The sequence below is a fragment of the Tachypleus tridentatus genome, chromosome 10 (genome assembly GCF_004210375.1).
Source record: "Tachypleus tridentatus isolate NWPU-2018 chromosome 10, ASM421037v1, whole genome shotgun sequence".
Lineage (NCBI taxonomy): Eukaryota > Metazoa > Arthropoda > Merostomata > Xiphosura > Limulidae > Tachypleus > Tachypleus tridentatus.
This window is the reverse complement of record NC_134834.1, coordinates 106,277,546-106,301,212: the sequence shown is the minus strand read 5'-3', so window position 1 is coordinate 106,301,212 and position 23,667 is coordinate 106,277,546. Positions and strand designations below refer to the sequence as shown.

Here is a 23,667-nt window from a genome sequence, read left to right as displayed (position 1 = left end):
GACAATATTTGTAAAAATGAGTTTTCACTATAACAAGTTACTGAACAATCATTTAAAAACCAAGTCTTTTAAAATGTCAGACAAGAAATATTATGAACGATCATTTATGAACCTCTGTTTATCCTTCTAGATTTTTTTCATTTATAATTTCTTGCTTGTCCAACAAGTTTGTGCATTTTAGAGGTGATAATAAACATTCAGTTTCAAATTGTGTTAACTGGTCAGCTTTCCATCAATCAGCCTGTTCAAATGAACCACGCATAATGATTTCAGTTTAGCCATAAACATACGTAAAAGCAGGAAATTCAGTTTTGATCTACACTAATATTTTGTTGCTAGCGTTAAAACAACCCACCCAATATTCTCCCAACATTTTCTGAACAAATTTGAGCAGATTAAATAGATAACCAATATGGCAACAAAAACAGTAAAACTCTGCAAACTGGAAGCTAATTCTCACCCCTGTAAACTTATTTATTTGAAAGTAGTTCTAAATTCTTGTTGATTTAACCCTAAAACAGTAGGAATGTTGTAGGTAGCAGTATCGAGGATGGTTACCATTGTAAGTTAAATAAAGTTAAAGATACATATTTCCTTAAAGCTTTCAAACACACTTATGTTATAGAATATAGTGACTAACTTTACATAAGGAGAGAGTTAATACCCCTAATTCTTAAAATATCAATGATTTGTTAAATTCCAAAATATCAAAATGATTATATTTTAATTTCTAAGTTTAAACAGTAAAAGAGGTAAATAAAGACATCAGATACTGATTGAAAAGGCAATAACTGAAAAAACATTTGGGATGTAAATTTGAAATTTGAAAATTAGTTTAACAATTTGCCACACAGCAAGTAGCTCATAATATAATACAGTGTGAATAAAGTAGGTAATACATAATCTAATGTAAAGTCTATGAAAGCAAAGCTATCCAAGGTTTTTCATATTTGTACATATATTTTCTAAATACTTAGCGCTTTCTTTACTAGCTCACTTGACCAGTGATTTATAGCAGTTTGTTTAACATTTAATTACAAAATTCCTAGTTTATTCAAAATTGTCTTTTTCTAAAACTTTAGATGCAGAATAAGTTTCAATTTCCCTTGTGAAAACCTTAAAGTTACCTACCCTTCAAATAGTTCATACTTTAGGAACTTCATATTTTCTTAAGTGCAAGATATAAGACAAGAAACATTTAAGATAATGGAATTTTGGCTGAAAATAGAATGATGAATAAATCCTTGATATACATTTATGTGCACACACATATTACACCTCAACAAGTAAGAGACGTGACTACATTAGTGATACTGTAATAAAACAACTTACCTTCAAAGAAAACTTTTTGACATTTCGTTTAGTTTTCTTCAGAAACTGTTTTAATGACCCACTAGACATGTATTCTGTGATAAATATTACCCGGGGATTTTCGGAATCTGTGTCCATCCAGTACTTATGAAACTTGACAATGTTTGGATGTTCTAACTGGGTAAGATTGTCAAAAACTTGGCAAATCTTTTCCTAAGAATCACATGATACAAAAGATGGAGAAAAACAACTTCTAAATAATAGTGTTAAATACGTTTGGTCTGCTTATCATTTGAAACAATATTTTAATTCTAATGTTCTAAACTACATTGAAACTGTTTATCTAAAAAATATAATTTAATTTAATACATATACTAAATTAGCATTTTTAAAGTCCTTGTATAATTAGACACTACAGCACCCACCTAAAAACAAAAATAATACATAGAAACCCCAATTCATATGACATTTAACATTCAATATTACCCTGTATATACATGATAATCTGAACTTTGCCATTGGCTAGGCCACATTTGAAGTATTGTGTTTAGTCTTGCTTGGGCTTCTTACCTGAAGAAGGACTCTGAATTGGTGGAAAGTGTTCAGTAAAGGGATAACAGGATAAATCAGGAATGGAAAATTTATCATAAGGAGACACATTAAGATTCATGAAATTGTTTTGTATTGAAGAAAAAAACAATTAGAAGAGATGTAATTGAGGTGTCTGAGATCGTTAAGGGAACTAATAGTTTGATACAACATTGTTTACATACTTAAACACAAGAACAAAAGGACAAGGGGATACAAACATAACTTTTGGCCAGGTAGGAGTCATTTTGTGCTAAAAACGATTTTATTTCTTAATAGGGTTTTAGGCCTACAGAATGGGTTGCCTTCAGATATTGTCAGTGCAGTAAATTTTAGAAAAGGCCCTAAATAACTATTTGAAAGATAAAAGCTAGCTTTAAGTACTATACTTTGAAATAAAAGTTCAATTTAATGGATAGGATGGCCTAGTTAGATCAATAGATCTCTTGTTGTCCTTAAACTTTATGTTAAATTAAACCTATTAATGTTAACCTCTTCAGACATGAAACTGTAAGAACATTCCCAAAAGAATGAAATCATTCACACAATGGCAAAATACTGTAGAATATTTACTATTGAAGATATCTGGAATAAATCTATTAAACAATGTAAGCTAATTACTAAAATGTGTCATCTTTACTCGGTTAGTAGGATGGTTAATTTATTTATATCAGTTTTTGAAATACTTAACTTTTCTGTATCCTGCTTGACAAGATGTCATATGGTCCATAGCATATAAACATGATGTTCCACAAATCATTCTCAATCAAAGGCCACACAAACCAAGAAAATTTTTCAAACAAAAAACCATCTACAATAACTGAAATAATGTACGCTTCTTCATCCATATGTTACACCATCTACTGTTTTAAAGCATGTTTTCATGAGACTTCAGTCATGTTATTACACCATCTACTGTTCCAAAGCATGTTTTCATGAGTCTTCAGTCATGTTATTACACCATATATTGTTCCTAAGCATGTTTTAATGAGTCTTCAATAATGTTACATTACACCACATGCTGTTTCTAAGTGCATTTCTACGAGTCTTCAATCATGTAATGTTACACCATATCTTGTTCCTAAACATGTTTTTGTAAGTATTCAATCATGTAATGTTACACCATAGATTGTTTCTAAAATGTTTCAATAAGCTACATTCTTGTAATCATATGGATAGGATTTATAACAGTGTAAAACTCAATAGGAAAAGTGGAGGATGTTTTGAATGGAAACTTTACCAAATATTCTGATAGGACTTGTCAATACAGAATACATAATTATATTCAGGTTATAAAACGTAGATTCATTTTTTTCATCCACTGTAAATTCAATCATGTAATGTTACACTATAGATCGTTTCTAAAAGTGTTTCCATGAACCTTGTAACCTTATAAAGTGTCAATGCAGTATAGGGAGTCACAAGCAACTAAAACTAACAAATACCTCGTTATTTTTATTGTGCAGTTGAAAAGGAGCCTGCAGGCACACTTATAACAGCTAATATTTACAATCTCAATCATTTATTTACTATATTATCATGAATAATTTGATATATTATGCATTTTTATTGTTAAAAGTTAAGTAGTTCAATACTGTATTTATTAATGGATTCAAACACTTGTTTCTAAGAGGAAATAATATGCAGTTATACGAGTCTATCAGGCTGCCTTAATGTTTCCTGCTTTAAGATTGCCTTAAAAGCTTTTATGTATTTATACATAGGGATTCAGTAGAAACTCAAACTGTTGATAAGAGAAAGAAAATGCAAGTAAGAAAAAAAATTAACAGTAAAAAAAATGATGTGTGTAATAATTGTTAAGGCTTTATTTCATAATGGAAGTGTTTTTTTTTCATTTCAGGGTTGGCCTTGCTGTTGTTTGAAGAAGCATCTGCATAGATTATGGGTGTGCCAGTAGATGACTAGTACCCTTAGTGGGGAGCAGTACTACATCTAGAACAAGTATGCACTTCACCCTAGGTTTTCTTTCAGTATCAAGGGTAACACTATACATGAGTGACCATCACTATAGGCCAGCCCCAATCAGATGGCTGAGGTTCCACTGTTTGGGCTTGGAACTAAGGGGCCTTGATCCCCATATCCCACACTGATGGCAAGGTCAACTGGACTGCAATGTTATTTATATATAGTTTTATTGGATCCCAACTTGTAGCCACAGAGTAGTGTGTTCCAATCCACCTACATCACGACTGGAAAATAAGCAATACTGAAGTATACAAACTTTTTCATCCACCTGAAGAAGCCCAAAAGGGTAACACTCCAGGCTCTGAACAACAGGATGTTGATGCCTCACTCAACCACAGGAACAGAACTCATCAGGTCTGTTATTATAACAGTCATTCTCATTCTCCAACCAACCGAGCAAGAAGCTTTCCACTTGCCTGTCCACAAAATTATTGGATGTAGAACAACTGTGCTCAACAACCAAGGACACAGGATGGAACCACACTTCATTCAGAATTACAAGGCAATAATGAACTCCCTTCCATGAACAATGTACTGAACTGATATTGATTAAAAAGAAGCCCCATGTATACCACTAAAGGCTAGACAAGATTCAAATCTGAACCAATATGACAAGTAGGCTCCCACATACGCTGGTGTCATTCATACCAACATACAGGAAAAAAAATATCAACAGACCTGGGTGGGAGGGCCCTCAACTCTGTCTTCTTCTCCAAGAGTGGAGAGGTTTACTCTTAACAATTTGGAGGTAAAGTTTTTATTTACCACCACAGTGACTAGAAACCAGATGTGGCAAGGATTGAACTTGTAGAATCTGGAGATGAAGCTCACTGGGAAGACCTGAGGAATAATGAAGTAGGTGAACCAAGTTTACTAAATTTTTAAATGCAACCATATTTAATCAATTCAATGACTGGCAGGGACTAGCAGGATCTCCTTTAGCTTTACCAATGATAATCCATGAATGATGGTCCAATATAGTATGGTAATACTACCTGGTGAGGTCCTTGGTGGTTTCTTGGAATACCTCATTCCTACATAGCCTGTTATAACTGGCAGTAAGTACAGTTAAACAGTGGTTTTTAGTGGAGAACTGGTTTGGTAGAAGTCCACCTGAGTAGGCAAATCTCAACAAAAAGTGGGATCCTAGGAAAACAAGGTAAGGGACCCTGAAAAGTAGAGAAGAGACAAGCACAGAAATGAAAATACTTAGCTCTCTGTAATCTAGTGCAAGCAGTTTAGCTGGCTAAAAGGGGTAGTTAAATACCCTCAGATGAAGATATTACTTGATCATGCAAATAATGGGATAAAAGTATTGGGGTAGGTCCACATACCTACTCACATAATGTCCTCCAGCGAGTAATTCAACCAGGCTGTGGAGGACATAGAAATGTGACTAATCTGATTAAATGTGATTCATGGCAGATACCTTGTTTTCAAAGAGAGTTAAGAATAAGTAATATAGAACAATGTCATACCCAATTTGTCAATGTAACCAGGGGTGAATACTAGGAAACTGAATGATCCCAATGAAGAAAAAGTCATTGTCTAGCCACTCTAAAAGTATTTATGTGGGCAACAAAACTTTCAAGACTAACTGGACAAAACAAATGATCAAAAACCTGACTGATCATAGAAGTGAAAAATAGTGGTCAATAGAGTTGAATGTAAAAACTGACATTTGAACCAATGATCATGCTAACAATGGTTCCAGCTTGTCAGCAAATGAAGTTGGAGATCTTGAGTGTCTTTCAACAAGATTTAGTGTTAGGAAAACAATACAATGAAAGTCAGAGTTTAAGTCCATAGACATACCCTTGACCCACCAAGGGACATTAATCTTTTCAGGTTAACTACCAACTCGGAACCCTGAATTTTAAGAAGCAGACATAGTGTGTGGTATTTGAGTCAAAATACACATCATCCTGTCAGTGGTAAATTAAATCACATCGTCCTGACAACTGTTGTAGTTAAAGACTACCCATCTCATCTCTAACTACACAGTAAACCTTTCTAAATATTAATGACCAAACCTTACAGAAATCAAGTAAGTGTAGGCACTGGGAAGTGACCCAAAACATCACACTCAATCTACTGGCTGAAGGAAGCAACTCATGATCCCAGAGTGTCTTGTAAGGACTTTTCTGATTACAGCTGTTAGGAACAATATGTCATACAAGTTAGTTGTGTCACAACACAACAATAATGGTCAGCTGCCATGTCACTGATAGGGAACTGAGCCCCAGACTTTATCATTATATGTCTATAAACTTATCACAGTCCCACAAGGAACTGAGAAGCAAACAAAATAAAAGAAGGCCCAGGAAAAAGTTAATACTAATTTCTTCCAGAAACATCCAGGATTGCCAGCTATTGCAGTTTCAGAATCCCCTGAAGAAACACCACTGAACCAAATATATGTCTCCATCACACTACAAATTAGATCACTGACAGCCTCAACCAAGAGTGACTTCCCTCCCCTGATATTATGCAATGCTAGATATCAGACGTTGGATAGGATACATGTGAATTGCCTCTGTGCTAAAAACAATAATCTAGGAATTTATACTGTATATTGGTTTGTCAGTGTATTTTGTTTAATTAGGAAATTCAACTACATGATGCTAAGAATGCTAAAAGTATCTTCAACAATTGTAGTACTAGTACAGAGAAACCCATTAGTAAGTGATTTGTTGAAGAAAAGTGATAACATTATTTGAATGAGATGCTCATATACAATAAAAGGATAGAGTGCGCATTGATATAGGTAGAAATTATTACAAGGCAGATATTGCTAAAGGCAACTGAGTGGGTATGAAAGAATAGCACAAGTGACAAAAAATCAGTTCAATGCTTAGATGGACAAAAGAAGAAACCCTTGAGGATGAATAATAGTTTTAAGTATCAGGAAAGGTAAGTACGTTTTGGAGATATAACATTTTGGGACAATATGGTAGCTATTGGTCCATCCAAGTTTTCCATCCTCTAAACTAAATTCATTTTTAAAAAATCAAAAATTCTTAAGGCCAGCCCTTATCACCAATACATGTAACTTTTTCTTAAGATCTCTTAAATTTACTGCCTCTACAACATCCAAAGGTAACCCATTCCAAAGACCAATCACCCTATAAGGAAAATGAAACAGTCTTAGCTGAAAATGATTCCTACCTTGCCAAAATTAACATGTGTCCCTCAGCCCTATTATTCTCACTGTTAAATATGAAAATCAGATGATACATTAATACTATCAATTCCCTTTAAAATCTTAAACACTTCAATCAGACCCCCCCAAAACTATTCTTTTTCCAAGAAAAAACAATTTGAAAGATTTCAACTTCTCATATGACAACCCTTTCATCCAAGGCACCATTCTTGGAACCCTTCTCTGAACCATTTCCAACAATTCAATGTCTTTCCTCAGGTAAGGAGCCCAAGACTGAGCACAATATTCCAAATTGTGCCAAACCATTACATGATGCATAATCAGCACTCTAAACTTTTTGTTGGCATTAGAACTGACCTCTGTATGTTTGTGCAGATGGATTAACCATTTAACCTCTCCAAGTTGTTTTTCATTTCTAGTCATTTTTAACTTTATCATCTGTGCAACTAAAATGAGCTCTTGACCTCACCAAGATCCCAAACGTATCTCCAGTATAAACATATAGAATGGTGTGAACATCGGTATCCAACCTTGGTTTTTGTTGTCCATGTTGGAATTGATATTCCAAGTTAGATAAGTGTTCAACAACTCTAGGTCAACATTCTGAAGTAAAAAAAATGACATATTTGGCAAGTGCACAGAGAACTTATGTTATGGGTATGTTTATGTCATTGGCCTCATCTGGGAGCCATTTAAGTAACTGGTGACCCAGTGATTTGGAGACATGAAACACAGTTAAATCCTACATCTTGAAGACACAGCCCTAAACCATTTACAATTGGAAGAGGTCAGGCTAGAAGTCTTCCTGAAATAACTGATTTGATATGGATTAACATGACCTAACATAATACCTTAGTTTAATTGGTAATATCACATTGATTACGTCACCCCATCAAACAGTTTATGATCTTCAGAAGTGTTGGTGGTGATATATTTTTTTGTAATTAATACAAAAATGTATAGTTTAGATTTTAACTAAAATAGTTTGACAATTAATATCCATTATAAAACTAGTTATAGTCCAAGTGCAAGCTGCTTTTTATCATGAAGTTTGAATAAGTTGCATAATATATATATTAATTCAAAATATTTTTCAATCATTAAAATTTTGTTCCTGTTTACCTCTAAGGTTTTCTATTCTTTACATACCAGTGAAAATGTAATAGATTAATTATAATACCTCTTGAGGTTTAAAACTTTTTCTTTCAGAAAACTTGACTTCATTCCAAACAACCTCAACACCATCTTCTGTGTCCATGGCCAGGTAAGCAGAATCAATGCCAGGAATGTCTCTTTGTTGGACCTGGATGAAACAACTAAGAACATGTGACCTGACCTTTATACTTCTTAAAAAAATATCTGTTTTATTAGTAGCAATCAAGGTACAGTTTTTCTTGTTTTAAATGACTAGTTAAAACACCTCTAATTTTGTTTTAATATCAAATTAAGTAGTTTTATTTGATTTAGACTCCACTATCCTACATACTGAGACATTACATTCAACATTAAATTATTTTCTCTACTAGTTATTTCATTCAAACATTTCCCATGTAAAAAAAATACATATTCTTATAATAATATGTTTTTAGGAATTTCATCATCACCTTGAGAGGGCAGTTTCCAACAAGACAAGACTGCTGTCCAAGAGCGCATTATCAATTAACACTTCACAATGCAATTATTTTAGTTGCAATATGAATTCTGTGTCTTACAAAGTTTACAATCCAATATTCTTAGACTGTGAATCACATGTACACAAAACCCAGCATGATGATTTACTTGTACATATTAAACAGCATAGTTCCATTCTGGAAATCAACTCAATACCAGTGCTTGGTAAATAAGCTTAAAATAAACTAAACGTTGACACCCCAATACAATTTGTACTAAGAATAAAGAAACTATGGTATTTATTCATGAGGACATTTACCGTCTCTAGACCCAATTACATTAATTCAGTTGACAAAATCTGAAAACAATTTACATTTGTAATTACAATGTTCTGCTATTACAACATAGGAAAACACTGACAGAGAATGTGAACCATGGAACAATAAAGCTCAGTGATTGATGGAAATTTCTAAGCAGTTAATATCTGTTTTCCTTTTTCAGTTACGTTTAATTATTCAGATATTTTCATGATGTGGCAAAAGTAAAAAAAGAAAAAAAAAACATTGGTAAATTAACTTAAAACCTGAACAAAGAAAATTTTATAATGCTACAAATCGACTTTCGATATCTGGGATGGGCAGAGTACAGACAGTCCATTGTGTAGCTTTGTGTTTAATAATCAAACGTAATGTTAATATTTCAATTAATTGGATAGATGGAATAATCTAAGACTATCATAACTGAAAAATTAGTCATGACATAAATTAATCATGCTGAACAAACTTGATTTAATGGAAATTAAGGAGAACATTGTAATAGCAATATTTCAATTACTAAATAGTTGGAGTTATCATAAACAGTAATAATCAAAAAACCTAGTTGTTTATTTTCATTAGATTTATTGCTTTGTTCATAACTTTGATTAAGCAATTATTTACATGACTAGAATTGTTAACAGAGCTAATAGCTCAGCTCTATGTAAAACCCCTTGAACACCATTTTAATCAGCTATTTATATATTATTGTCAATTTTAACTATCTTTGTAGCCACTCTTAAAAAACCCAACAATTGTAGTAGTTGTTACAATAAATGCACATATCACCCTCCACCTTATTTGAATAATTAATGACAAGAAAGAGAAAAACATTTAACGCTTTAAAAAAAAAATATTTAAAATCTATGAAAAACATAATTAAACTGAAAACTATAACACATACATACTTTAACACAATATGAAGAAGGTAAACATAATTTAGTTGACTGCGAGGAAGATTTGGCCTAGAATGCGACTGATTTTTTTCTTTTTAGTTCTAAACCTTCTACTAGTATGGAACATATTCCTACCTAATAATAACCAACATGAAATACAAAATAAAGTCTTTAAAAAACAACAGTCAATGTGCAGTGATTACTACAATAGACACCTTAAAATATAATCATGTCACTACAACCAATAATGCAATATGTTACAGTTTCATCCCAAATCCTGTTCAAATTTGGCAGGGATGCTTCATTTTTACACAAAGTCAGACAAAACATTTCAGACTAATATCCTAAAAAAGAAACACATAAAGAAAACAATATTTGAAAATGGGGAAGTGTATTACTCAGACCAACAAAGGACTGCTCTATTGCTTGTGGCAAAGGTAATAGAATTTTATTTAGTGTGCACCTATAGACTGATTACAAGTCTCTGTAAGATAACTCTTCTCAGAATCATCTTACTTGCTCTCCTCTAAACCATTTACAATAAATCAATATCATTTTTCATATAAAGAGACCATATCTATACACAGTGTTCTAAGTACAGAAATGACTAGACCTTTTGACTTGTAATCAACATGCCTATACCTACAATTTACAATCTAGCAACAGAACACTGCATTCATGGCTTTAGTGACTTATCTAAAACTCTACCAAGATCCTTTTATTCAGACATATTATTGCATTTTCCCATCTGTATCAGACATATCATCTAAATTATGATAATCCAAATGCATTACTCAACACTTACTATAATTCCAAATCATTTCCCAGCTTATCAATTGATACAAGACATCCTACAGTACCACAATGTCATCAACACGTCCTATACAATAAACTTTTATTAACTTATTAACTACACCTTTGCACCTCACCCAAAGATCACATCACCACTTGTATATAACAAAGGCCCACTTCAACTAGAATAACTCCTTGCTTTCTTTACAATCCAATTAACTAACATTTTCCAACTCCTAAAAACATGATATTCTTTGTTAGATTTCTGTGCAAACTATTACCTTATTTTTGAAAATTTATTAAATTACTCCAAATAGATACAGATTCCATAATTTATATAACAAGCAACATTCTCAATAGACAGATTTTTAATACTACTAACTTATAATTAGACAGCATGTTAAATTAACAACAGTACTTGAGAAGAATTAGTTTTAATTCTATTAAATGTAAAGTACCATGCTTTGATTACAAGTTATTAGGACATATGAGCCAGGGTTTATCGTGTTTCATTGGTTTGCGAACAATGGCAACGCAGATAACCAAAGTAAATAAAAGAAATAAGTTAATGTGCGTTTTTAATACAATACCATATGAGCGATAAAAATAGTATAATTACTTAAGTATTACTATATATTAATACCAATATGCTACTTTTCTTTCTCCATCATTGAATAAAATTAATGTTAATGTTAGGCTTAAGCCTTAACCGACCTCTTCTCTTCTTTTCAGCCATCGACCACAAGGACTTTCCTCTAAAATTTCACTTTCATCTTCAGAATCATCCCCACTTTCTCTTTCATCTGCTCGAGATTTTGCATTTTTCACGTCTTCTTTATTGCTACCTTTGCTGCCCAGTGGGTTCTGCATTTTGGAATGTTACTAACTACACTCTTTCAATTTTTGTTAGGTTTCAACAACCGAGTCATGTGCAAAAATACTATGACTCATGTTTTGATAAATACACTCTGACCTAAAATGATTCGTCACAACACCTAGCAACAATGAATGAACTATGTTAAAATCTGTGTACAAACATGAAAATCTAGTAAATTTAGTTATTTGTAGTACCAATAGCTACAACAACAACAAGACACCGAGATGAGAAATGGAGCAAGTAAATGAAAACATACCAAATGTAAAAGACACTGGCAATTAACTATATATACGTACATAAACGTTAGATAGTAAAACTAAAATAAAATTTCGTTTAATTCTAAAAGATATTCATTGATACCAAATGCTAAAATGTGCAATAAAGTGTTCATACTATGAACACTATTCAACAACAAATTACTGGAACTTAGATACACAGAATGAAAAAAGTGAGCCAAGCAGTAGATGTTTCATACAGCTGCATACAGAAGTTTGAAGGGGGGGAAAAAAACATCTCCCAAAGGATAGTAGAAATAGAGAACTGCTAAAAATGCAAGAAATTTGGCCAGCACATCTGAGATTATAAAGAGTTAATAGCTCAAAACTACATTATCCTAAGGATGGATCTTAGAACTCAAACAAACTGAAAGAGTTAACCAGACATCGGGAAATGATAAATATTTGAACTTATGGGGTGAAATTCTGTTTAGAATACCTTATATGTCTCAAATGAAATAAGAAATTCATTATTTCAAGAAATCAATTCATTGATCTATTGATGGGCAATCTTGCAATAAATTTATCGAAACTTGTTAAACAGCTGCAACAGTTCTGTCTAATTTGGTACTGAAAGATGGAAAAAGAAAATAAACTGATGTAAACATGAAGTTCCACCCAGAAGACAGTTAGAATTTACCCTATCTGTAGAAAGCTTCTCTACTTATCATGTGTACATAATCGACACCAACGAAGATTGCACGTATTCTGAGAACTGACTTTATGCACAAACGTGGATGTAAGGTTAAAATAGATTCACAGTTTCTAACTAAGAAATCCTTGCGCACTACATTTCAAATACTGCAGTGGCCAAGTTACGGGGAGTGGCCACTACCTCACTCCTATTAGGGGCGGAATTCTGAATCAACCTTGTTTGTAGAACAATTCAAATATACAGAATAGAAAAAAGACAAGAACAGTAGCCTTTTATCCTTTTTTACGATGGTAAAATGGACGGCTAACGCAGATAGCCCTAGTGTAGATTTGCGTGAAATTCAAAAACAAACAAAAAATCTTTGTAATTTTTATCCTTCCAGTGGCTCAGCAAAAAGTCTGCACCCTTAGGATGCTATAAAACGGGTTTCAATATCGTATTGGGCAGAGATCATGTAGACAATTTTGTACTTAATAACAACTAAATGAAAATAAATCCTTTACGTGAGTTAATAAGCTACGGATTTTGAAGTAAAATTTAGAGAACCAATCCGCTGGTGGTGACTTGAAACTTACTTTACTTTCGTCGTTGAACAAATTATCTCGGGACTGTTATGAATATTTGTAATACTATTTGCTTAAACATGTATGACTTGTTAATGTCTGTTTGTTTTTTAATTTTGCGCAAAGCTACACGAGGTCTATCTGTGCTAGTCGTCCCTAATTTAAAAGTGTAAAATTAGAGTAAAGGCAGCTAGTCATCACTTCCCACCGCCAACTAGTAGGCTACTCTTTTACCAACGGATAGTTGGATTGACTGTCACATAATAACGCCTTCACAACTAAGAGGGCGAACATGTTGGTGTGATGGGGATTCGTACCTGTGACCCTTAAAGTACGAGTCGAATGCTTAACCACCTGGCCATACCGAGCCTATTGTTAATATCATCATTAAAGCTTTCTTGTAATTTTCTTCAATTTCAAGCAAACTGATTTTTAAGTATCTGACATCTCTTTCACTTAGCGTATTCTTTCATTTTCCATCTTGTCTGATGTTATAGGACCAGACTTCTTGCATATGTCCAATCTTGGTGAACAATTAATGATTTTGTAATTTTTCTAAAACTATAAAGACAATTTTATTTTTATATTATTACAAACATTTTTTTAATATTTTTGTTTCCTGCAGCATCAAAATAATTTTCGAAGTATTTTTGTTTCTCGGTTCATATACTAATAATACTTAAATATTGTCCACATTTTAGAACACCCAATTGCTACTGTACTTTCATTTCTGTTGTCTATGAAATAAAACGACTCTAATTTTAAAATGTGGAAACAAAATCAAAATGAGTAAATTATATATTTGTTGTTGTCATTTTGTCTCTTTTAAATTGTATTCACTTATTGCAGAGAATATTTTTAGAAAAAGTAACACTCAAATTTGTTCAAGATATCAAACGTAAATATATAATTGTGGTACATCATTGTCACGGATGAATTCCTTTAGTTTTTGAACGAGTCGTAAATGACAAAACTGAAATTTTCATAGACATAAAAGGAGTGCTTGTTTTTCCGAAAACAATGTTCAGTACAACTAACATAGACTTGACTTCTTATTATAACACTTATTATAAAGAATCAACATCAACTGACAGACTGCGAGTCACATCTTTTCGTGATACTGACTGGACATTAGAAAATTAAAAATGAACTCAGGTGTTCACCAACACTGGACAGGAACAAAGAAAACCTAATTGTTTAATATCAAACAAGGCAGATTACAGATGAAAATGTCTGTGCAGGTGTTGTTGCTTTTGTCAAACACAATTCAACGTTTGCTAAAACATTGAAATGATACAACAAAGCAGAAAAAAAAACATTTTATAAAATCACCAATAAAAAAATTGCCTTCAAGAGAATAATATTTTTATTTTTAGACTAATTAGAAAAGTATTGATTTTTATATTAAGATATTCTGTTAAACTTATTTAATATTCGTATTTTTACAGAATTACCGTTTTTTGTTTTTAAATTTAAATATTGTTAAAATCAAACTTACTTCAGATACTGTTTACCTTTAAAATATTTTGTTACTATGCATGCAACTATTTTAGTTCGCTAAATAAATACTGAATCTTTATGAAGATATTTTCAGACTTATCCAATTACCAAGTTTGTCACCGAGTAATACTAAAACATAAGAACAGTTACAATATGGGTCTCAACTTTGTTACAGTAGTATGTAAAAATTGAATCAACATCTTCTGTGGAGATGTTCCATTATAAAAACGAATACGTCATTATTTTAGGTCTTGACTGTACTGTGAAGCTGTGTAGGACCTGCCTAAAGGGAAGGCAGCCAATCAGAAGCGCTCTACTATACTGAAGTGTATTCTTACACTTCTAATATGGAGGCTGGAAATTCTACAGGAAAATAAAATGTTTGTCCACTAAATTAGGTTTGAGAACAATGGTTGGTCGAAAATTTCCATAAAGTAGTAAGTTGGTCTTCAAGTAAGCGCGCACATGAAAAAAACAAAACAAAAAACATTATCCCCCCCTTTAAAAATACCAGTAATGTATGGTGGTAAAACACGCATAGAACGATGAACCATTATGACAGGAAAATACGTTAGCACCGTAAAGACCAAAATAAAATATAATAATGAACTAAAAAAAACGTCTTTATATTGTCCCGATAAGCAATTCTGAAGCAGTTTTAATCTGTAAGTTCATTTATGGAGACATACATATAAAAATTAGCCCCACCTTAAAATTCCAGAACCCAGGACCACGAGGTACCCGACTAAATTAAAAATGAACTGTCAGAATAGCGTGATACATTTGAGGAAACTAAGGCTGATCAAAATTTTCCAAAAAAGGCAGCTTATTTGATGAGACCAGAATTGTCAATACAAGACTGTTTCAGTAAGTCACGAATAAACGTTCTCCATGTAAAACTATGTTGATTACCATAGAGGAATGTAAATATGTCAGACGAAAAGAAGGTGTTTAACAGAGAAGTGAAAACCTAACGACTAGCATCGCGGTAAAATTTTATCGGTGATTTATCTAACGTAAAATTAGTGATACAGTTACAATCATTTACTATAACTAAATTTGTTGCAGTTGAAAAAAAATCTAAATAAACAATGTAAAAAACAAACCGTTTAGAAATGGTAGAAGGAATGTACACATTAAACAAGGCAAATGAAAAATTGTTAAAATACCATTAATAACTGTCACTCTACCGAAGTTATCAACATAGTGTAAACTCATAAACTGAGAAAGTTTAGGATAAAAAAACTTCCATCCCTTACACTCACCGCATTTGACATAAAAAAATGTCTGTGGTCATAATTTACTCATTAAATAATAATATTCGTCAGTAGGAAATGTACGTCTCTTGAATCCCGGTCGCACCAAACATGCTCGCCCTTTCAGCCGTGGAGGCGTTATAATGTGACGGTCAATCCCACTATTCGTTGGTAAAAGAGTAGCCCAAGAGTTGGCGGTGGGTGATGATGACTAGCTGCCTTCCCTCTAGTCTTACACTGTTAAATTAGGGACGACTATCACAGCTAGCCCTAGAGTAACTTTGTGCGAAATTCAAAAACAAACAAACAATCTTGTTTACTATCATTATCAACATGTGTCGAAACGAAAACTCTGATCTAAATTTGGATCTCGCAAATATAGAAATACGTTTTTTTTAAACGTTTAAGCAAATTCGTCCTAAACATATTTGTCTTTTTATGTAGATTACATTGCAAAATCTTTATTGTGAGAGAATCAATAAATTGTCAAAACAAGAAATAATGTGCCCAGAATTTTTTATTTTAATCATGTTACCGAAATTATTTGAAATAATCACTTGTTTGTAATAAAAAAATCAAACAGTAAGTTTTAATTATTACATAATATTTAAATAATCATTCTTTTTAAGGTGGTTTAAATATAATTGGTGAAGAAATGTATACAATTAACGAATTAGTGTTTTATACCGACGATATTAAATATAAAATTTGTGTTGGTTCCAATACGTGGAACTCTTACGTCATCATCGCCTGTCATGGCGACATAGCAACATGCTCTTTGGTGACATTTTGCGGAATTGTGACGTAATCGTTCTGGGTGACATCATCGACTCCACTCCCTCTCTGTTACTAGCACGTATCGCTCCCTTGCGGTGAGACTAGCAAATAATGCCTTGCAGAACACTAAAAGTAATGATAACAGTAATGAACAAAATGTAAGAGAAGATAAACGACAAGAAAGTAATAATTATTATTTCTTTATTAATTAAGTATTTCTTTACGTGGGAATAATTTCATTAATGTTATCTACTTAGCAAAAAATTATTTCGTTTAACATACTATCAGAAGTGTTGGTATTAGAGAAGCAATTGTTAAATAAATAATAAAAGAAATTTCATTTTAATTTATATCGATTGGAAGTTAATAATAACTTATATAAAAACTGCATTAAAAGTCGAATCATGTGATGTTGCTTAAAGAAAAGACTGTGTAATTTCAACACTTCCAAAAGTTACTTTGAGTTAAACAGCTTTCTGACCTCCTGTGACCTAAAGGATTCGGGTGTCATATATATAGGTTGACTAGTTTTCCTGCCAGAAGACAATGAGTTTGAAGAGGACTGAAGAATGTGATGAAAATAATTATTAAAATATCAAGCCTTCTAACAATTTGTAACAGTCACTGTGATGACGTGATTATTTGCCCAAGTGGCACAGTTATAAACCAGGTTTTGATACTCGTAAAGGACAGCACACAGGGAGTCCGATATGTATGATAGCTTTGTGCTTATCTTTAAACATACAGTAACTGATACACAGTTATGATGTTCTTTTATTATTTATGTAAGCTAAAGTACAAACGTGGGGATTGAAAACGTGTTTAGATAAGACAAGCTGACCATCTGTTTAATGTTGAGTAAATTCAAAGCACCTGAATTTTAAGATATAAAATCGACTACAAGCAACTTGCAACGTGCAAACCTAGCTGAGAAACTACAGCAATTTTTCATTTATTTTTTCTTGTTTAAGTTAACAAGTTTCTAATTTTTACATTTTATTTAATTATGCGACAATAAATATAAAAAGCGCACAACAAATATTAAAATTTAATACTTATTTTGGCTTATTATTCTTTTACTATGCTCTAAAAGTTTAGTTTACAATAAACTCTGTAGGTGACGTAGCGGAAGTTAAACGTAAATCTTCTTTGTCCACAAAAACGAGGACACTCAAACATCAACCTGTCCAACATTAACACATTTTAGCTCCTTTATACAAGTACAGATAACGGTCCAATCCATTAATTAAAGTATTTGATTACAGAACCAAAAGGACAACGTGAAGCTACGTATGCTCTACAAGGTTAAGTTTGAAATCATGGGTTTTAAAAGTACTGGGCCCGGCATGGCCAAGCATGTTAAGGCGTGCGACTCGTAATTTGAGGGTCGCGGGTTCGCATCTCCGTCGCGCCAAACATGCTCTCCTTTTCAGCCGTGGGGATGTTATAATTTGACGGTCAATCTCACTATTCGTTGGTAAAAGAGTATCCCAACAGTTGGTGGTGGGTGGTGATGACTAGCTACCTTCCCTCTAGTCTTGCACTGCTAAATTAGGAACGGCTAGCACAGATAGCCCTAGAGTAGCTTTGTGCGAAATTCAAAAACAAAACAAACAAATTTAAAAGTACTCACATTATTACAGTCTGCTGAATAAATCATTAGCCAAATGCCACTTATTTTATTTGAAAGATGTAGTTAGAACAAGAAAAGACATAAAAATTCTCATGCGAAACTAGGAAGTAGAAAACGCAGCAATGTGTAGAATATTGTAAATCATTTGGATAATTTGCATTGTGAACTTTTTAATTTTGATTTTTTTATAATCTAAACCAACTTTTAAACTTATGGTTTCCTGTTCTAAAAAAACATGCTACATGTGAATGAGCCTAGGAATATTTGTTCCATATTTTGTCAAATTACTTTTGGAATTGTAACACTGTTATATTTCACCAATAATACATACAAATATTCATATTAGTACCAACAAGAAAGTTTCAAGTTTATCCTTATTATAACACTACTTAATAAAAGTGTTACAAGAACTTCGTTTTTGTTGTTAATGGGCAGAAATACACAATCTCTTCTCTCCATGGGTACGACAATCCCATACACCCTCTGACTTACTGCTGATTCACTGATAGATAGGTCCAGAGCCTTTCATGAGGTTAATATATCATGACTCAAACAATTGTTGTTTTTTAAATTATATTGTGTCAAATACGATTATCAATTATGGTCGTAATTACTTTTTAGCCTATTTTGTTTGTTTCTTTATGAATTTCACGGAAAGCTACACGACGACTATCTGCGCTAGCCATCCTTAATTTGTTAGTGTAAGACTTGACGGAAGGCATCACCACCCACCGCCTACTCCTGGGCTACTCTATTACCAACGAATAATGGGATTGACCGTCACACTTAATGCTCTCACGGCTGAAAGGGCGACCATGTTTGGTGCGACAGGGATTCGAACCAGAGACCGTCAGACTACGAATCGAGTGCCTTAACCACCTGGCCATGCCGGGCTAGCCTATTTTGAAACTTAATTTCTGCTGTCCAAAAATTCTTAATTAACACATTAATTCTAATAATCACATTTTTTGTTATTGATGATAAAGTGTAGCATTATCAATTGTACGCGGTAAAGACCCTGGGCATCAATATGTATTGCTAAGGTTTACGTTAGACGTGTATATAATATAAAAAAACAGCACGTTTGTTACACACTCGGTGATTAAACAATGCACTTTCATAACAGATATTCAACTATGTCATTCGTCTCCTACTAAAATTACACACATATACAAAGAGCAGTTAGAAATATAACATATACAGAAAGATATTTACACTTATTAAGTTAATACACCTATAATGGTGATCATGTTGCTTCAGCAGACATTCTGTCTACTGACTCATTGAAGTGGTCTTACAGCGGCATTTCCACGAGATTTGGCTTTTTTGTCAGAGAAGAGTTATATCAATGGCTCCTCCTTTTTTCACATGCTTCTTTCCAAACACCAGATAATGTATTATCTTTATTACTTTCAAATTTTCATTCACCAAAGCAGACAGAACCTGCGTCATGGTTATTGACAGATATGTAGTCGACAGGAATTCCATGATTCCAGTGTTTTCTTATCACCAAAGCGGACAGAACCTGCGTCATGGTTATTGACAGATATGTGGTCAACAGGAATTCCATGATTCCAGTGTTTTCTTATCACCAAAGCGGACAGAACCTGCGTCATGGTTATTGACAGATATATGGTCAACAGGAATTCCATGATTCCAGTGTTTTCTTATCACCAAAGCGGACAGAACCTGCGTCATGGTTATTGACAGATATGTGGTCGACAGGAATTCCATGATTCCAGTGTTTTCTTATCACCAAAGCGGACAGAACCTGCGTCATGGTTATTGACAGATATGTGGTCAACATAGAATTCCTGCTTATCATATTATAACAGTAACAGGAGATGGACTTAGTTTTATTTCATTGGTATTTTGGTCAGAGTAGGTTTCGACACCCACGATAGGCGCGGCACAGATAGCCATTGCGTAGCTTTATGCTTAACAATAAACAAACAGACCAAAACACTCTCTCGGCAGAAGTCTACCGCTTGTTTTAACAATAAACAAACAAATCAGAACACTCTCTCGGCAGAAGTCTACAGCTTGTTTTAACAATAAACAAACAGACCAGAACAATCTCTCGGCAGAAGTCTATCGCTTGTTTTATTGGATTCCATCAAAATAGTTTTTCCTATTTTTTTTAAATACATCAGAAGAAATGTGACGCAAAACTACTCGAAGGTCAATGACCTTCACTTTAATCGGTGAAGCGGAGAGCGGACCGCAGGGTCTTATTTCCCAGCTCATTTCTCCAAGCCCGTTCCCTTGGCTGTGGTTTCGCTAGATAGTAGATAGGGACAGTGGGAATCTCGTTAATCCATTCATGCGCGTCACTAATTAGATAACGAGGCATTTGGCTATCGATATAATACAATTACCCAATTTTACGTCAGGGTCGACGATATCGACAGATGCCGATAGTGAAAGCGCTAGTTACTCCTATGAACACATACTTATACTACATCTATGTGTCATAGTTACTCCTATGAACACATACTTATACTACATCTATGTGTCATAGTTACTCCTATGAACACATACTTATACTACATCTATGTGTCATAGTTACTCCTATGAACACATATGAACACATCTACATAGTTACTCCTATGAACACATATACTACATCTATGTGTCATAGTTACTCCTATGAACACATACTTATACTACATCTATGTGTCATAGTTACTCCTATGAACCATACTTATACCATCCGTGTGTCATTTACCCGCGCTACATGTGTTGAATTTCTTCACTTTCCTATGAACACATTCAGATAGCACTGGGCAGACCATATCTAGTGGTCTCTGAATGTGAAGTGACAAACTAGAGCACTGGGCAGGCAATCAAACGAAGAAGGCATCCAATTACAACTCGTGAGATACTCTAATAAAATAGCAGTTTAAAAACCACCTAATAACTCATCCTTGATCCCGAATTTCGGAACGATTTTTCAGGGGGGGGAGTGATAACGGGTCTCAAACCACGAACCCCAATTACCACAGTTCGACACACTAATCATGGACTGCAATTCAGGAAAGATAAAGACAGAAGAAAGCATAGAATCAAGAGTTAAGCCAACTGTCCCACAGCAATAGTGCTATAATGTAACATTAATGAAGTTCAGGTAATTAAAATAAAGTTTCCTTAGAGTGTCAGGGTACGGATTTAAAAATATTAAAATATGGATTGCGATCTTAGCGTTTAATAAAAAACACACAGATAATCCATGATGTATAACATTTCGACCATTACAGACTGGCATGGTTTTGATCCAATTCTATGTTGTTAGATGTGTCGAGTTTTGCGGCAACACAATACAAAAATAAACTTATTTAAATAAAAAAAAAAGAGTATAATCCAGCCCATTCTAAGGCTCATAAATCACTATTCTATCCGTGTTGAAATCCGTGATCACTAATATAATATTCTAAGAGGGTTGTTATAAATAGAGTTGAGTCAAACTGCAAGTGATGTACCTCAGGGCTCAGTCTTAGGATCATTGCTGTTTTTTATTTACATTAATAAGATAGATAAAGGAATAGTCAATAAATTATTTAAATATGTCGATGATATCAAGGCCTTGAGTGTTGCTGGTCGTGAAGAGGATGCTGCTGCTTTACAAAAGGATTTAGATCATTTAGTGAGTTGGATAAACAAATGACAAACGGAATTTAATTATAACAAATGCAAGATATTGCATCTGAGTTATAATAATTTGAATTATAGGCATACTTTGAGTGGGAATAACTTTAACAGTGTAACAACAGAAAGGGATCTTGGTGTAATAGTTGATCAGTTACTTAAAGTTATCCAAGCATTGTGTTGTTGCTAGTGGTAGGGCAAACAAGATTTTAGTTTGTATCTACAGAAATACTGAATACAAGTTTAAAAGAGGTTATAATTTCTTTGTATAGGTTACTGGTTAGATCACATTTGGAGTACTGTGTTCAGTCTTGGTCTCCTTACCCAAGGAAGGGTATTTACTGGTTGGAAAGGTTTCGGAGAAGGGTCACTAAATGGTTCTTCATACGAGAGGAGATTAAGATCCTTCAAATTGTTTCCTCTTGGAATAAAAAGAGAGTTAGAAAATGGTTCTTCATACGAGAGGAGATTAAGATCCTTCAAATTATTTCCTCTTGGAATAAAAAGAGAGTTAGAAAATGGTTCTTCATACGAGGGGAGATTAATATCCTTCAAATTGTTTCCTTTTGGAATAAAAAGAGAGTTAGAAAATGGTTCTTCATACGAGGGGAGATTAAGATCCTTCAAATTGTTTCCTCTTGGAATAAAAAGAGAGTTAGAGCGGATCTGATTGAAGTGTTCAAGATTGTAAAAGGAATCGTGAATGTTGATGGATGAACATTTTTCATACTTAACAGCGAGAATTACAGAACTAGAGAACACAAATATACAAATATATGTATTTACGCAATGCATAAGCCGTCTTCAGCTAAAATAATTTTATTTTTCAAATAGGGGTGGTTGACCTATGGAATGGTTTGTTTTTGGATGTTGTGGAGGCAGTAAATATGAGTGAGTTAAAAAGAAAGTTTGATAGATATTTGAATGATAAGGGCTGGCTTCAATTATTTTTTTATCAGTTTTGGTTAGAAGATGGGACAGCAGAAATGGACCAACAAGTTTCTTGTTACTCCTAAACATTATGTTATGTTAGTAACACCGACGTGCAGAATCCTGCAATTATAAACAACTTAAAAGCTTAGCATACGAAATGAAGAAGCTACCTGAGTGTTTTAGTCAAACAAAATATAGAATGCATTCAATAATGTCTAGAGAAATTGTAACTACATTAGGTGGCTAATAAGTCTCAGAAATTAAAGAGATAATAATGTTCTATAAAATACAAAATGCTTTAAAGCTATGTAAAGTTTAGGCCATTTCATGTTATAACGAACAAATTAAATTGCTGTTACACTGGTTCAAATACACAAAAACGATTGTTTGTTTTGAGTTTCGCTCAAAGCAACACGAGAACTATTTGCGCTAGCTGTCCCTAATTTAGCAGTGAAAGACTAGAGGGACAGCAGCTAATTATCACCACTCACCACCCACTTTTGGGCTACTCTTTTACCAATGAATACATTTAACCCCCATACGGCTGAAAGGGCGAGCGGGTTTAGTGTGACGAGAATTCGAACCAGCCACCCTCAGATTACGAGCCGAACGTCTTAACCACTTGGCCATGCCAGGCCTATTAAAACGACGAACAGTCCGTATATTGATTTGAATAAATGGTTTAATAATTCCTTATTTTTCTGATATCTGACCCAGTCCTAACTAGCCAGTTTTTATGCTATTCATTTAAAATATTTCTCTAATATCAGCCTCTTGATAGACTTTCTGAAGACTATTTGATTCCACAAAACGTCACTTACAGTTCTTGTACTACATACGTATATACATCGTGATGAAAACTGAGTGTAAGAATTTCACCAAACGGCGCTAA

General features: G+C 33.5%; 1 protein-coding gene across 1 annotated transcript in view; it reads right to left on the bottom strand.

Moving 5' to 3' along the window:
- The window catches only part of LOC143230040 (nuclear receptor-binding protein-like), a 48,503-nt gene extending 36,726 nt beyond the window's left edge, over positions 1–11,777 (bottom strand). Inside the window, exons 1-3 of the mRNA XM_076462995.1 lie at positions 11,376–11,777; positions 8,229–8,351; positions 1,333–1,524 (exon numbers count right to left, since the gene is read on the bottom strand). Of these exons, the coding sequence (XP_076319110.1) occupies positions 1,333–1,524; positions 8,229–8,351; positions 11,376–11,531 (471 nt within the window). The 5' untranslated portion in view covers positions 11,532–11,777. The remainder of the gene's footprint in view (positions 1–1,332; positions 1,525–8,228; positions 8,352–11,375) is intronic.
- Positions 11,778–23,667: the final 11,890 nt, after the last annotated feature.